Below are 16,617 nucleotides of genomic sequence, written 5' to 3'. Positions count from 1 at the left end.
ACAATAATTTTTATCTTTTCTGCTAGGCAATAGTTTGTAGCTCTACCCTATTTATGTCAACGATAGGAGGTAAGACCGTGTTAGGTTCAACTTTTACAAGGCTCACAGGATTGTGCATGAATCCTCCAAAGTTGTCACTAATATGTACAATTCGCAAAAGACGAGGCTGCCATTGTTGTAGAAGACCCTAATCTTTACAGTTTACCGTTCCTGAAACTTTGATTTTCCTTCAGGGCTTTCTTGGCTTCAGTGTAATCATTGCATTTCTTAATCGATTCATATTACCCATATTTCCCTCTTATCTCAGGAACATTTTAGCATGTTTTTCAGCAAGTTGTCTAAAAGAAATGTTCACAACAAACACAGATCACAAACAACAGATAAGCATAAAAACAACATAATAAATAATAATAAAGAATATAATTCATCCCACATTATGTAGAATATAAAAAACCAACTAGCTGTTTATCTGCTGGAGAAAAGTTGCTTTTATACCAAGTTGTTCTGCACAGTAGACAGACCATTTAATAATTTGATGGAGTGAGTTTTTGTTCTTTACAGATAAATATCCAAACTATGTCGTCAGTGAAAGCAAGATAAAAATAAAATCATCATTGTTCTTTTCAGTATGGAAATAACATGACAGAGACAGGGGCCCTTTTTTGCTCACAACTTCACAGTTTGCTTCAAAGTTAAGTTTTGAATCAATAATCAAAGATATTTATAAGGGTGAATTCATTCCACTGTCTGACCCTTAATGGCTGTGACCTGTTGTTTATGAGTATGCGCTCTAAAATTAACTATTAATGTTCCTGCTTTGACACATATTTGTATACAGGATAAATACTAAGGGTAAAAGCACATATCCCTGTGGGCAGCCAATTGACAATCAAACTTGATTAGACAGAATTGCATTTATCTGGACTCATTTAAAAAAAAATTCCCCAAGAATCCAGCAAAATGTTTTTATTTGGGTTAAATTGTTCTAAAAGCTTTCTGATAATAATATGAGGATGGATTGTGTTAAAAGCCAAAGAGAGCCAAAAAAGTACTTGAGCATGAGAATCCTAACAGTTAGGTTCAACAATGGTCACTGTGGGATCTTCTACTCCTTTATGTGGCCTGTAATGCTGGCATGCAAACTGCAAGGAGTCAAGTACATGTTCAGTTTTTCTTAAAATCTCTGACTTCACCAGTTTTTGAGTATTTCCACCATAAATAACATAAGCAAAAAACATTGTGAAATGATTTACAGTTTTAGATTTAGAATCAGGAGCTAAAACTGCATCTTTCTTTCATTAGTTATGTAAATACATATTAAATATGTAATGAAGGTGTGAAGTGTGAAGGACAGTGCTTCTTCATTTTTAACGTTGAGGAACAATTACGGATATCACACAAGCCTACAAAATCATCCCAAGTCTTCAAATTCCTATACCATTTTTCACCATTAGATGTCATCATTGGTCAAGACCGCAAGGACAAAACACTACTAAAGTACAAAAGAAAAAATGTATACATATATTAACGCAAGTTCATGTTGAAATTTAAGTTTTTAAGAGAAATTAAATTGACATTCTTGTGGGTTAATTAAATAGACCTATCAGAGAAAAAAGGGATTAACATTCTTTAAACAGGTTCTTTAGAAAGTCATGTTACAAAAATGCAGGGCACATGAATCCAATCAAAAATAAAATATTTTTAAAAAGTAATATTAATAGTGAAAAACATAGCTGTGATGCAAGGCGAGATTTCAGTTTCCAGTATTACGAGTATAGTCTGGAAGCTAATCACGCATGCGCATTGTGCGCGTTTGGGAAGGCTGGGATAATAATTGCATTTCTATGGGCAGAGCGCGAAGACACTGCTGATCGTCGCTGCATTGCTCGAGCCCCAAACGTATGCTTATTTCTTATCTAACATGAAGGGTTTAACACTAAGATAGATTTTCAGCCTTAAGACCCCGCGTACGCCGTACTTTTTTACTGGTGAGCCTCCCGTTTTCTCCCTGTGTTGTTTCGGCCCAAAGTCTGCCGTGGAGCGGTTGTCACACAGGCCGCGGATCGGTTCTTGTTGCTGGGAGGAGACCACACTGACTCGCCTCCAAGCTAGCATTATTAGCTGGCTATAATGCGTCGCTGGTGTGTTTTCTATATAGCAGGCTCCTGTTTATTGAGGCAGGTCCTTGGTTAACCGTTTACCCGACGGAACGAAAGTGTGACTTGGACTTACACCACACCTTTCAAGGTAATGTCTTGCCAGCTAGCTAACGTCATTCATGGGACCATTGAGTGGTCCTGCTGTACAGCACACACTAGCAAGCTAGCGGTTAGCCGGTGATAGTTAGCTGCTTTGCATTTCATTGCATGGCCGCTTAGCAGACCGAATGTTAGGGAAATCTTTGCCGTTTCAGCTAACGGTTGATCCCGTTAATAACGTCATTGTAACGTTAGCCTGCTAACGTATTAAAGTATGTTAACATTAGTTATGGCCTTGCAGCGTTTACAAGACCGTTGTGGGCCGTTGATGTAAATGAAATTGTTACAGGTTTGTTTATTATTATTAATATTTTTACAGGTAATGCGATAACTTAAACTCATGACCAAAGAGAACTTTAAATTTCTGACAAACTGAAAAAATCCATTAGAACCCATGTGTGATAAGCAGGTGTGCACTAGTTTTCTGTCAAAACCATACTAAATTTAGTCAGTATCCTTCTATTAACCCATTAATGCAGTTAGTATTGCCTTTTAGGCTGTTGACAGGATAAGACAGTCAGAACCTGTCGAACCGGTGTCCAAGTAAAAGGTGAACACCTCTATGACAAAGAAGTTAAAAGTGAAAGTGCTGTGATTTTGATCTAACTAATAAGAAAACACAAGTCTCCTTTGCTCACTGACATTGGTAATTTGTAAGTTTGTATTTGAGGTGGAGTACTTTTTGTCTAAAGTTGGCAGCTGCTGCTAGAGTTGTGTTGCACAGTGTAGAAGTGAGTAATCAAATTTCTAAACTATGACAAAGATTGATCACATTCTTTTTGTCTACATGTACTTGTTGTAAGTAAACTTACTGTGATCACAAAGGTTAAACCAATATCATATCCTTTGCTTTGCAGTTGTGCAATAGTACAGTCGACTGTGTGCTTGTCAAAATGTACATAATGATCATAAAGATTCATTCTTGCACTAAGTCACCATACTTCAGTTTAAGGTGATTTAAGAACTAGGTGCTGCTTGGAAATCTCAACTCTATTGTCTACTGTTTGACATCATGAGTGACTGCGAAATGCCTCTTTGACACTTGTGTCTGAATGACCACATGTAATTCTAAAGGAAGGAAATAAAAAAACAACATATTCCGTTGATAAGCAACAAACAGTGGAGTCAGTGAGATTTCAGTAAAATATGTATTAGAAAATCACTCATGAGTCATTTCAAAGGAATTTGTCACTTGGCAAATCATGCCTGGCTAATATCCTATTATTTGGCACTATCTCTTACTCAGTATAATGCCCTGTATAATTTTGTCTTTAACAATGTGTTTTGTTTTGTTTTTTGTTTTTGTTTTTGTTTTATTAAAGATGGATGTTGATTTGTGTGCTGGCGGGGACAGTACTAGGAGAAAAGTAGAACTGGCCGGGGTTGCAGAAGGCACAATGGACGTTGTACCTTTGGAGATGTATGACTCCGCCAGAGCAAAAATAGCAGCCAACCTACGGTGGCTGTTTGCCAAAGCCTATGGTATTGGTAAGTAATTTCACTTGCATTCATGCTACACAAATGTCATGTCTCACAGTTACTTCAGGTGTTATTGTTGGCACATTGTGTTTACTGCTTTCTACAGTGATAGTCAGCAGATTGTGTTGCGCTCCAGCAGCGAAACTTTGACAGCAAAAACCCAAGAGGAAGAAATACTTGTGTCTGTGCTCTTGAGCCAAAACTGTTTCCCCCCATGGCACTTGGCAACCGAACTCCCATACTGACTCACCAGATCCTTCCATTCTTGTAGGGCGGCCAGTGAGACTGAGCCCAAATCGGCCTGAGTGACAGACACTAAGGATTAGGCTATATCTGTTTGACTGTAGTCAGAGCATGGAAAATAATGATCTGCACTGCCAGTCACTCACACTGCCTGTTGAGATTGTATCGGCATTAGTAACTCTGTCAGATAGGGGCAGATTTTCCTGCCTTGTCTGTGGTTGCTTTTGCCAAGAGTGGAATAAATTTTAAGGGTGAAATGAGTTATGTGAAATTTAAGGTAAGCTTTTTAGGATCTGCTTTAGTGAAGTTGTAGAACCAGGACCCTTTAAAAAAGTACTACTGTTTGCCTTTAGTACAGTTGATATCCTTGGTCAATTTTTCATGATTTGTGGATACTGTATGTGAAGTGGCAAAAGAGGAATTATGGAGACATTGTTTTATAAAATCTTCAGCAATTTATTTCACAAAGACTACATTTGAGTCAACCACTGTCTGCTGAGCTTTGATACATAACTGCTGCATGTGCACCGCGCTGTTCTAACGATATTGTAAACAATGGAATTGCAGCTCTTCTGTGCTAAAGTTCTATGTCAAACATACTTTTCTGCAATACGTTTTGTATAGAAAAAAGTTTTCATACAATCTCTAAATTATATTACGATGTTTCAAAGAAATTGCAGTGATGATATTTATGATACAAAACAAAAATACTGAATGTTTTATCAAATTCTAATTGTAACTTGCAGACAGCAGAATTTGTTGGTGCAAACAAAACGAAGGACATTTTCCATCCTTTTTTTCTGCCAATGAACTACTGTCATTGATGACAGACTACCTAATTTGACCTGTGAATCTGTTGCCTCAAGGTTCCAGCAGCAGTAGCAGTATTATAGAGTTCAATAGTTGTGACACAGCCTAAGTAAAATGTAATGACAAATGTAGTGTAGGTAGCATTTTCCCTGGAAACCTTACGTAAAAGTAGAACATACTGCTTAACACTTAAGTATAACAATAATGTAGCTGGTTTAATCTTGTAATTCTGTAGGAGCCTGAAAAAATATTTTCACATAATAATTAAACTGAAAAATACTTTGAACCTGGGATGTTATGTCTTGGGTTGAGCTTTGTAATCCCACTTTTACCACTATTTGGATTGGCATCATGTTCTTGGCCGCCCGTTATGTAACCGTGTCAGTAATTGAGTGATTTCAAGCCACCATTTTGCTCTTCCTGTCATATGGGGCAAAACTAGCAAGCGCTCCAGTAATACGTAGTTGAGTGATTTGTTTACTTTTTGCAACTGATGACTGGTCGCGTGCCTTCCTAGCTTGGTTGTACTCGACAGCTTTTTTTGTTTGTTGGTTTTTTTTTTTTTTCCTTCCTCCCCACATGTAGTAAAACAAGTTTCTTGGTTCCACCTATATGTGGGAACAGTTTTCTTGCATATTTCGCAAAGTGTTGTGCTTAGGGCTAAAGGTTGTTGACGTAGCTTAGTCTGTAGGTACTAAATTGTCAAGCCTGACACACTGGTCTGGCTGTCTAACATGTCTGGATTGTCTTGTTTTGCATGCAAGGGAATGTACACGCAAGAAATTCCTATGCCGTTGATATTAAAATATGACAGTTTTATATCATGGAAAATGTATGCCACATTAACTTGGTGGGTATGATGTGAAATCCCTTAAGTTAATTGAGAGCTCACCCATATATGAATTTACAGAAGAGAGTTACAGAACTGCTTTGGAAATCTTTTAGTAAGAGATGACTTTAAGGTAAACTGGACCCACTGGTTGCACAGCACTGGGATATCTACACTTTACACTTACATGAGTTGCTCATACAATGATTTTGTGCTTCTACTAATGCCTGAGGAAGTTTGGAAATGTGGTGACTTTCATGCACTCTATGCACCACAGTGTTTGGTGACCCTACTTTGTAACAGTGTTTAATCTAAGCATGCAGCCCACTTTTTATCAGAAATTTGTTAACAGCACTCAATGGTTAAATGTGAATGCTCCAGTAGTTGGGTGTCTTGTGGGGAAAAAAAAGTGTTGCATTGAAACTTTTGTTGGAAACCTGTCCTGTAGACCGACAAACACGCACATTATGAAACATTACAGTCATGTTGTCCAGTTTTTCTATTTTCTTACTTAACTCCAGTAACTCCAAGGAGAAACTATAATATGTGAATGTTGCCTTAATTTCTCTCAAAGAAGCTTTATTGGATTGGTAAAAGTTTTACCAACATAAATGATTTTCACTTTTTGGTGGTTGATTAGTCACCAGTACCTGACAGCGTTTCACGAGTTGGTTCACTAAAGACATCTTTGAAGGACTGCTAGTTACCTTTTTTATGTGCTGCAGGGTGTTTCCTTAGCATAGTGGTTGAAGTTGGTTAATATAAACCTCAGCTATCTGATTCTTAAATCCCTCCATTCACTGCTTTGTATGTGTGCTGGCTCAGTTTAGTCTCTGACCATTATTTCAGAGGCTTATTACAAGCTTTCCTTTGTATTTTGTGGTCTTTTTATGTTTGTGGTCATTACTCAGATTTCCTAATGCCACTGGTGCATTCATTCTAAACAAATGACAGCAAGATTGGATATTCAAAGGTAATCTGGGTTATAGATGGAAAACTATTGTCTCCATTGCCTGTTTTTTTAAGGCCAGCATTTTTCTCTAAAGCCCTCTTTGTTTAAGGTTCATTACTAAGGCTCATACTTTTGTCTGAGTTCATATCAAGGCTTGTAGGAGCCTGCTCTGTCATTTCACTGTCTGTCATCATAGGTCTTGGCTAACGATGCAGTCTGAAAGATGGTGCTTAAAAGCCACTTCCTAAGGACAAAAATGATGCACCACACACAAACTTGGGTGGAGATCCTTTTCTGTTACAATGGAAAGTGTAAAGCAGCCCCAATGCTTTGGTGGCCCAGAAGGAGGGAACTCTCAGCTGCAGTCACAATTGCCTTTTCCCATGGGGACTCAATAAATTAGGGCCATTTTATTTTCACCCTATGGCTCATCTGGTCTTTGCTACAGTGTACTCTTGTTTGCTTGGCTTGTTCACTGGCTGACAGAGAGAAACAGCCTAAACAGCTGTGATGTCATTTCATTGTAAAGAGTATAACAATCTTTGGATGTTGGGGTCATCTAGTTTTCATCTAGTTTGTTTTCACCTGCCTGGTTCCCCTCCTCCTTGTACAAGGTTGTATTTGTCAATATGGTCTCCTGTCCTTACTACCCTCTATGTTTGCCACAGTTGCTGGCATCATGTGTGTGAGACAGCCAGACACAACACCAGCGAGGGTTAGAACTTGTGATGGCTGCATGCACAGTACTGGTTCTTGCCCATGTTTGCTTGTGCTGACCATGGTATAGTCCTGGTCCTGTTTGGCTGACTTTGCTGGGTCTTGTTGCCAGGCCAGGTTCTCCAGCTCCACCCCATCCCAGTTAGTAAATTTTTCAGCCTGGCTCTGGGTAATAGGAACATAGGGGGGCAGCTGCCACATGACATCAGTGTCTGTTGAATTTATTCAAACGTGAAGACTCGCCCCGACCAGACCCCTTTGTTTTCACACACAGTTACTCCAATGTTACTGTTTGTTTATATACTCAAACACAGCTCTTTAGGAATGATCAAAACTGCTGGGTGTTTGGTGTAATAGATTATTGTTGTGCAATGACGTCTTCATTTCTTATGAGGGTTGGCAGCATGTTGGCCTGTGTTTCAGTGATGCATGCAGAATGCAGATTACAGGATCGATATGAGCTGAGCAGCCACTGAAATAAGGGCGGCATGGCAAATATATTAAAATTGCGATTATAAATGTAATAATTCTTTGCAGTTTATTTTTACACAACAACAAATGTTCATCATGTTCTGGGCAGGATACCAGATATGTAAACTACTATATTAGTGGACAAATACAGCATCTATTGTTGTTTTTTCTTTCAAGTGCCTTATAATAACTATATCATAGCCCTGATGAACTTGTACCACCTTCTTACTCATTGTTATAGTTGTATGAATCAAATAGATGACTACAAGACAACAGGTAACAACCAACAACTAATGTTCAGCTAACAGGACAAACATTGTGGCACAAACTGTTTTATTTTTAAAATTATACCATTGAACAGCATGCTGAAAAATGTTAGCTAGGAAGGGGCTAAGAATAGAGAGGAAATTCACCAACATAACTTGCGATTGCTGTTTAGCTTATTTTGCTTTATTTCTGTTGCTTCTGATTGGTCTGAGTGGAGCTCAGGTAACTAACAGGGCCAGTGGGTCTTTTTACCTAGAGACAAAATTATTTTTGCTAGGTTTGGGACAAAAAGTCCAAAATAAGTTTTAAAGCTGCATTTCCCACTTCCCTGTGAAACAAGTTTTTGGTCATACCGCCCAGTGCTATCTTTATTTCTACATTATCAGATTTGATGCATGAGAACAAAAGCTCCTAATTACTTCATAAGTTGCATCACCAAATGACAAGATGGTGAGAGGTTGTGTGAAGTCAGGGTGTGTGCTCAGGGAGGGTCAGAAACAAATTTAACATCACAAGAGAGGAGAGCAGAAAAAATATTTTGCATTTTGAATCTATTTAGGAACCCCCAACCTGTGATGTTAAGTACAATAATCAAGTCCTCATTATAATTAAAATTTCCCCAAGTCTGTGGGGTTTTTGGTGTTATTGTTATTTATTTATTTATTTTTTTGGAATCAGTATTCAGGCACTCATTATTTACAGTCAATATAGTAATAAATTAGTCATTTATATTGGTTATCTCCACAAAAATTCTCTTATTCTTGACCATTGGAAAAGAAATTGGAAAAGAAAGCCTGCATCTGATGTTTTTTAAACTTACAGCTTTATACATGATAAGTCTCTATTGTGTCGATTGTTTATTAAGGAATTATTCTTTCCTTAAAATTTTATGGAATTTACATTCTTCTCAAAGGCTCTGTACATATGTACCCTGCCTGCTTTTACAGTTCATCTTTTGCGCTTGGTACTTTATCATCCACTAAACCAGTTGTTAGCAGCTGCCCTCCATCCAGTTTTTGTGAATAGGAGATTGCTGACGAGTGGCTCCCTTTATCCTGTCAGTCAGTGCAGAGGCTAAGAACACAACACACACACACAGCTCATGCCGTATTACTGGGGCTCAGACAGAGTTAAGAACAGATTTTACAGAACAGGGTCATTTCAATCATGTCCCTGTTCTGTTTAGAATTTGGACAGGTTTGCACATGACTTTAGACCCATTTTATTCCTGTGTCTGGTTTACCTTGCAGTAAAAATGTAGTTTGTGCATGCCTCGAGAGAGCCGCTTTGTCTCATGCCCGTATATGGCTGTGGTTTCTGTTTTTGAGAATGACTTCATATTCAAAGCAACAGAATCTTCTCTGTAGGTCAACTGTTTTTTTTGTGGGTTTTTTGGGGAGGGTTCTGTGGGGGGGGCGGAGCTTTGTGCTGCAGCACTGTTGAATTAATGCTGGCAAAGTCCACAGTGTCACCTGAGAAGTCTCAGTGAGGTCTTGGCTTATCAGGGATCTGTTTTCCTGATACGCTCCTGAGGAAATGCTTTGTAACTTGCAATTACAAAAGTTCATGTTTGCTACAAGTAAACTAATAGTGGTATAGAACAAATATTACATGGAAAGCACTGGGCTTTGTCACATTACTGTAGCCTGTAGATGAGGCAGTCAGAGCTCTGGCTGCTTTTTCATGTAGTATTTTGTATGTTATCTTAACCAGCTATTGTATGTCTTCAGTCCATGTATAATTTGACCTAGTGTTAACTTCACATACTGCTTCAGGATGTTTCCTGAATTTTGGGCACTGACTTCCCCCTCAAACACTCTCTCCATTGCAGATCATATTCCAGAGGACTTAAGGGACCCGTTCTATACAGACCAGTATGACCAGGAACACATCAAGCCACCTGTCATTCGTCTGCTGCTGTCCTGCGAGCTTTACTGCCGTGTGTGTGCCCTCATCCTCAAAACTGAGCAGGCAGCGTCTCTTCAGTCCCACATGTCTGTCATCCAAGCTCTGTCCAGGAAGGGCATTTATGTGGTGGAGAGTGATGACACACCTGTTACAGAGGGGGACCTGGCCTGTATGCCCATCAAAATGGTGAGTGCAAAATCCTCTCAAATTTTGCAGTATTTTGTGGCAATAACACCTAATATTGTCACCTGCCTGTCTAGTGAGTCTCCTGTCCAGTGGATGGACAGTTAGTAGTACTTGTTCTGTTTTGACACATGGTAAACTGGTGTAGCAGTACATAAGGAAGGCCTCCACCTGCTGCATGTTCTTGTTAGATTGGCCCTCCACCTTGTGGTACATCTCCAAAGCCTAAAGTAAACTATCTTCTCTCCTGAAAGCCAGTAAGGAAACATGAAATCGGAAGGGCGGGGGCTAGCAGGTTAGTGATGAATGAATTTGTGGAAAAATAAGTTTAGGAGCTGATTTGTTATTTTCACATGTAGCTGCTGCTTGGGTTTGAAATAAAAAAAACTTACTGTAATACTGGTATGTTAATGCTTTTATTGATCAGCTGACACATGCAGGCTCATGTAGGCCGTGAAACTGTAATAGCAATTACAAAGTGTATCTCAGCAGCACAGATTGTCTATCAGGGGATGAGCTCTTCCTGCTTCAGATGCATTATCTTTCTTCAGTGAAGTCAGTGAAAGTTAGTAGTCCCTTTATTTTTATCCAGCAATACCAGCAAACCCGAAAACATCTGTCAGTGCACATAAAACCAAAAACATTTGCAGATGCTTTACATTATCCACTTTGTAAAGAGTTTTAAGCATGCTTTGCTTTTAGCACAGTCTCCAGAATATTTGAATATTGCCCACATCATATCTATTCAAATGGATAAGTGACATTTGACTGCTGGCATGCAAGGTGTGTACGGGGTTACAATGAAAGGTGCGGGTGTGATTTTTTTTTTTTTTTAAATTAATTAATTTATTTTCCATTGTGCAAAGGTGTTGTTGTCCTTAATCTGTCTTGAAAGAGTTTAGCCACAGTTAATTTAATTAACACAAGCACTTATTTCATACTATGTATGCTTTTGTAGTGAGTCTTTTTCCACTACTCACAGGTTACTAACAGTTAGCTCTTTTTACAGAAGTTAAAAGATAAACATCACTGTGATGTTAAAAGATGATATCACAGTATCCGATAAACCACCGTGTGTTTTTTATGTAAATACAGCAGGAGATAGAGGGAGTTGTCAGTAATTATTATTACTGATTATTGCATTTTATTTAAGGCAGGAGCTTACTCTTTTCTACTCGTTGTTATTGATAACACTGTAGATATTTTGGTTACTAAATCTGAAAGAAGTTGGAAATTTAAGAATTATCCAAAAGCAGAGTTGGGCATAATCAAATTAATAATTTGGTCAAATCCTGCACCAGTGCAACAGTGACAGAATGCCATCAAGGTTATCTTTGAAAGGTGGGAAGACACTGCAATTTTAATCTTGTATGATATTTTCACTCACATAGCACAATTTAATTGGCACTCCTGCACAGTGTAATCCTGCAACTCTCTGGACATTAAATTGGCCACTAGTTAAACACAAAGGTCCCCATTCACTTCTTTACTGACAAGTATGAATACGTTTATTTAAATAATATGGCTACAACTTCAGTGTTGATAAAAGCAGAGTAAAGCACAACTAGTTTAAACATTTTCAAATATGAAATTCCACCATTGGTATAAATGAATAATTTGCACTGTTTACATTGTTTTGAGGGGTTGTTTTTTTTGTGGGTTTTTTTTAAATTTGAATCATTCTAAAAGTATACCTGGAAATATAGAAGTTAGATAATTCTGGTCTTCGAAACTGAAATTGACATTAGGTAATCTTTGTCAACAACCAACAGTAACTGATGCAGTTATCTCATATTCAGTAAATTTGCGGCCTTGTGTGTGTTCAGTGTCGTGGTTAAAAATCAGCTTTGATTAACGTATTTTTAATGAGCTGCTTTTTTTTTAGTGGCCTCTAAACGCTATATATATTCTCTGAGGAAGAAATACATTCCTTACATGCAAACTTTTGAGGTAGGCCTTTCTAATACCTCTGAATGAAGCATGCTGTAAAATTTGTAATTTATTTGTTTGCTGAGAGGTCATTTGACTCTTACTCCATACAGAAACCCTAAAGCCTGGGTTAACAGGTAAAGTCGATGACCTCTACTGTGATACTTGTTATCTAGGAAAGCAGTTTTAAGTTTTGGTGATCCAGCTAACACAAAAAAGACTGGCTATGGTGAATTTGATTTGTAGTACATCCCTTTGACCCATATTTTAACTGTTTAAGTAAACTTTCATTAAATGTACATAAATCGAATATAATGTGTGTATAGCTCAAGTTGACATGAGCAACTAAGGAGTAAGAGAGATGCTTTTTGATTTATGATTTTTTTTTTTTTGCATTTGGATGGCAGTCCCTGTTCTCAGTGTCTAACATAAAGTGCTATTGGTCAGTTTTCCAATCACTGCTGCAATCATATGCAAAAGCAACATACTTTTAAAATGACTCTCCCTTCTCCTTGGCTGGATCATTAAAAAATAGAAATCCTGCTAAATAAACTGATCTCTGTGCTCCCTCATAGTGGGGGGCATTAGCATTAAGAGGTTTGCTCTTGTGTTAATACCTTGTTGAAATGAATTTATTGTGTCTGGTATTTTTCTCACCTTAATTTAATCCATCTGTTGGAAAAGCTCCCTAAACACTCAGTTTAAATGCTTATCCAGACTAGCTGTCCTCCCTTTCTCAAGCTTTCTACTTAGCAAAATGTTAAGATGTTGGTGACTGGTTACTTGCCCTGTTGACCCATTTTGTTGTCTTGAGGCAAGTGTAATCCTTATAAGATTTTCACAGATCACCTCATAATGAGGTTAAATGCCCTCTGCATTTATTCCACATCTGCACAGCTTGAATCACCGTGGCAGATCCGTGTGAATGAATGCAGAACCGTTGGTGATGAAATGTGATGTATCACACTTTAACTAAGAGCACTTCACACAGGATAGGATGAACACCAACAGCCTCATTTGCTCTTAGACATCTCCCTACTTCCTACCCCTTTGTTACCATGGAAACCAGCAGTGGTGTTGAGCAGGCCTTTCCTCTGCAGGCTGGCTTCTAAGTGATGTCTGCTTTTCCTCCCAGCAGTGTGATACAATAATCCAGGCAGGCCGGCATGTAAGCGGCCAGACACAAAGCCAAGTGAGGATGTCAGAAAATCCTGAACAGGACACCACTTATCTGTGACAGACTGTTGAAACCCCCACTCCCATAGTGCTGACTTGACTAGGTGTTTCCATAGCAACCTGTGTTTTCCTACTTTGTGTGTCTGTTTAAATGAAGGGGATCCTACATCTACCGACACTTCCTCTGCACCTTGCCTGTCTCTTTTTTGGGAAACAGCTGGGGCTTGAAAAATCCTGTGAAGCTACCCTTTGTTGTAGACCAATTTATACTACAGTGTGTGTGCACACATGGTCAGTGTGTACACACACAGCTTGGGGCAACAGCAGCCCCTGCTCCACATGGGGCTACATGCTGCATTGTTGAAGGCCATGATGTTATAGGAGAACAAAAGATTGAACCGCACATCTTACACTTTCATGTATCCTAAATATGCTATATGTTTTGTTGTTTTCTGCATACCACATTGGATGTTTTAAATTGAATTCAGTATGCATTTGTTCAGAATCAATGGACTTTATTTATAGTGTAGTTGGGGTAAAGAATAGTATTGACTTCTTTTTGGGGGGGGTTTCCTCTCTGCTCTTGTAGTATTATATCCTGCTAAGACTTTTAGCCATTTTAAATTTTGGAGAGTTTAGTCAGGGTTTTCCTGCCCCACATGCAGAATAAAAATGAAAGGGTTGTCTTTCTTAACCTTTACACTGTTGTAAACAATAAGTGTGGTTCAGCCAAGAGAGCTGCTTGATTTGGCAAATTAGGGCAAAAGTCTCACTCCACCAACAAATGTTTACGTTTTTTACCCCTCGGCCTGTTATGTTATGTTATGTTCATTGGTGTCCAAGGAAGCATTTGAACCACAAAAACTAAAAGGGCTCCTAAAACAAAAAAGCAGGCACTGTTTAGCCATTGGTTTTAATTATTTATTTTCATAGGAACATTTAATCTTGGTATGTTACAGCTCTCATTCAGTACTGCAAATGCTGACTCGGTACAGGCAGGCATAAACGTTACAAGTCTCTTAAAAGAAAATCTTTCCTGAAAATCAACTGCCTGATGCTACACATTTACTTCAAGTTTGGTAAATAACCAGAGTGTAACATAAAGAATGACTGTCACGCTGTTGTAGGTACAGTGGTTGCCTCTGTCCCCCACACCTCGCTCGATGATTCCCTCAGTGTTCAAAGATTCAAATGTTTGCAAATAATTCTCAACAAACCCTAAAAGCCCCCAAAATGGTATTTAGGTCAGCCCTACCCTTTAGTTGGCTTCTTTCATGAAAACGTTTTAGCCTGATTTTGAGACCAAGAGCTACCAGAGCTAAGCAGTTTTTAGATTCCCGTATGCACAATAGTCATTCCTACTTTGTTTTCTTAACTTTTCCATGTCTCAGACAATACCATGCTAGTTTGTTTGGAAGTATATTTTAGTGTTGTTTGTGTTCATGTAGGTCATGCAGTGGAGAAGGCTCTGAATAGCTCTCATTTGTTATGTTAACAAGCCTAATCTCTGTGCACTTCCATCACCAATTGGATTAAGCTAGCAGTGTGTTGCACAAAGCACTGCTTGAAACTTGTGTGTGTTGTTATATATGTGTTTTGTAATAGTTTTGTTATAGTTTCAGGCGCTGTGTGTGATGTTTTAGATAAGTAATAATACTTAGTAGTGGACTTTTACAAAATAAAGATTCACTAGCCAAAGGGAATTTAAGATTCCCTAGTATTATAATGCTAGTATCCCCTAGTATCTAATTAGCACTTTGACCATCAAGGATCAATATTTTGACTTTTAGGCATCAGCTGTTGGCTCGCTGGGTGATGGGATGCCCCTGCTGGGCCTCTTGATTGCATTAGGAGTTGGAGAGCAGGTTTAACATTGGACACCTACTGTGCTGACTGAGAGACTTCAGCTTTGATTAAGCCATTGTGGTTATTTAAAGCTTCACACTTGTTTAAGAACCTCATGGCCGTACCACTGAAGCCACGGATAGCAACATTATTTAAGAAGTCTATTCTGTGTATTCACAGATGTTAGTGGTTGTTAAATAACAGGACCCTTAGTCATTACTAACTTTTAAAACAATAAAGGTGCTAAATGAATGGATGGAAGATGAGTTGTGGATTACTAAAGCATATATAGAAAAGTTCTGTTTAGGCTCCAAAAGAAATGTTTGAAGTGTGATAAACTATGTGACGTGAGAGACGCCTGGAGCACTATGGCAATAAAGAAGGAGAAAGTCCAAGTGAAGAAATAGAATCAGTTGTGTCCAAAGAGGATCCCAGAAAAGGGACGGCTTTCTAAGGTGTTCCCACCAAAGTGATGACAGTTTAAAAAAAGCAAAAAAAAGCAAAAAACAGCAACGCTCCAGCGGAAACCATGGAGGTTCTGAATGTCCCCTCAGACACTCGCTGTGACTCAAGTAAGAAAAATAAATAAATAAAACAGTTTTGACATCAAAGTTGATACGAAGAAAGACTAACAGACAAAAAGGAGACAGGTGGAAGACGAGAAGCGTCTCGGGCTGTTTCTCATCTCAGTTTGAGATGAGAAAATCCCTACCAAAAAAACCAAAAAACAAACAATCCAATCCAGATTTTCCCGTGTCTCTGGGATGGTGCCACAAAATTAGGCAATGAATGATGACATCCAGCATTAAAATGTCATTTTTAATAATAATTTAACATATGGTGTTATGAGACAAGGAACATTAAAATTAAAAAGGTTAATGGCTGCAACATTTAGTTTTTTTTCTCTTTCCAAGCAGTTGCATATTTTATAGAACTGAAATACTGAGTGTTTTGTGGCTTATAGTGTCTGAAAACTGTAAATGATTACCAAAAAATACCTCTTGTTCTGCTGCATCGGTGATGATTATGCTAATTTTGAAAAGTGTATGTCAAAAGAACCCTGCTATAGGTGCTTAGGTTCCGTATAATTATCTACCTAACACTTTGTAATGTTTTATGTTTTGGGAACTTTAAAATTTCTGCCTGTTTGCATTGAAATCTGAAAAAAATACTGCGGGATTGAACTGCCATGTGCTCTGCTCTTGACTTTCACTCAGAGTGCTCACATGCCCATGATCGATGCCCTGATGATGGCTTACACAGTGGAGATGATCAGCATAGAGAAAGTGGTGGCCTCTGTCAAGCGCTTCTCTACCTTCAGTGCCTCTAAGGAGCTGCCCTTTGACCTGGAGGATGCTATGGTTTTCTGGATCAACAAGGTATAGACACTCATGACCCAGATAAGACACACAGCAGGATATTATCATTATTATTATTATTAAACTCTTTCACAACAAATCTTGTTTAGGCTTTTTATCCTCTAAGATCCAGCTGGCTTTATTCCTGGGGCTCTGAATAAAGTGGCCCACTTATGTCACTGGTGATTGGAT

The 16,617-nt window shown here is 38.5% G+C and overlaps 1 protein-coding gene across 2 annotated transcripts in view; it reads left to right on the top strand.

The window, feature by feature from the left end:
• The first annotated feature begins 1,826 nt into the window (after positions 1 to 1,826).
• Positions 1,827 to 16,617, top strand: part of camsap1b (calmodulin regulated spectrin-associated protein 1b) — a 30,910-nt gene continuing 16,119 nt past the window's right edge. For both annotated transcript variants that reach the window (XM_039620819.1, XM_031747228.2), the window contains exons 1-4: positions 1,827 to 2,247; positions 3,581 to 3,746; positions 9,858 to 10,120; positions 16,285 to 16,446. In XM_039620819.1, coding sequence (XP_039476753.1) covers positions 3,581 to 3,746; positions 9,858 to 10,120; positions 16,285 to 16,446 — 591 coding nt within the window. In that variant the 5' untranslated portion in view covers positions 1,827 to 2,247. The remainder of the gene's footprint in view (positions 2,248 to 3,580; positions 3,747 to 9,857; positions 10,121 to 16,284; positions 16,447 to 16,617) is intronic.

The sequence above is a fragment of the Oreochromis aureus genome, linkage group 12 (assembly GCF_013358895.1).
Source record: "Oreochromis aureus strain Israel breed Guangdong linkage group 12, ZZ_aureus, whole genome shotgun sequence".
NCBI lineage: Eukaryota > Metazoa > Chordata > Actinopteri > Cichliformes > Cichlidae > Oreochromis > Oreochromis aureus.
This window is presented reverse-complemented; position numbering and strand designations above follow the sequence as displayed.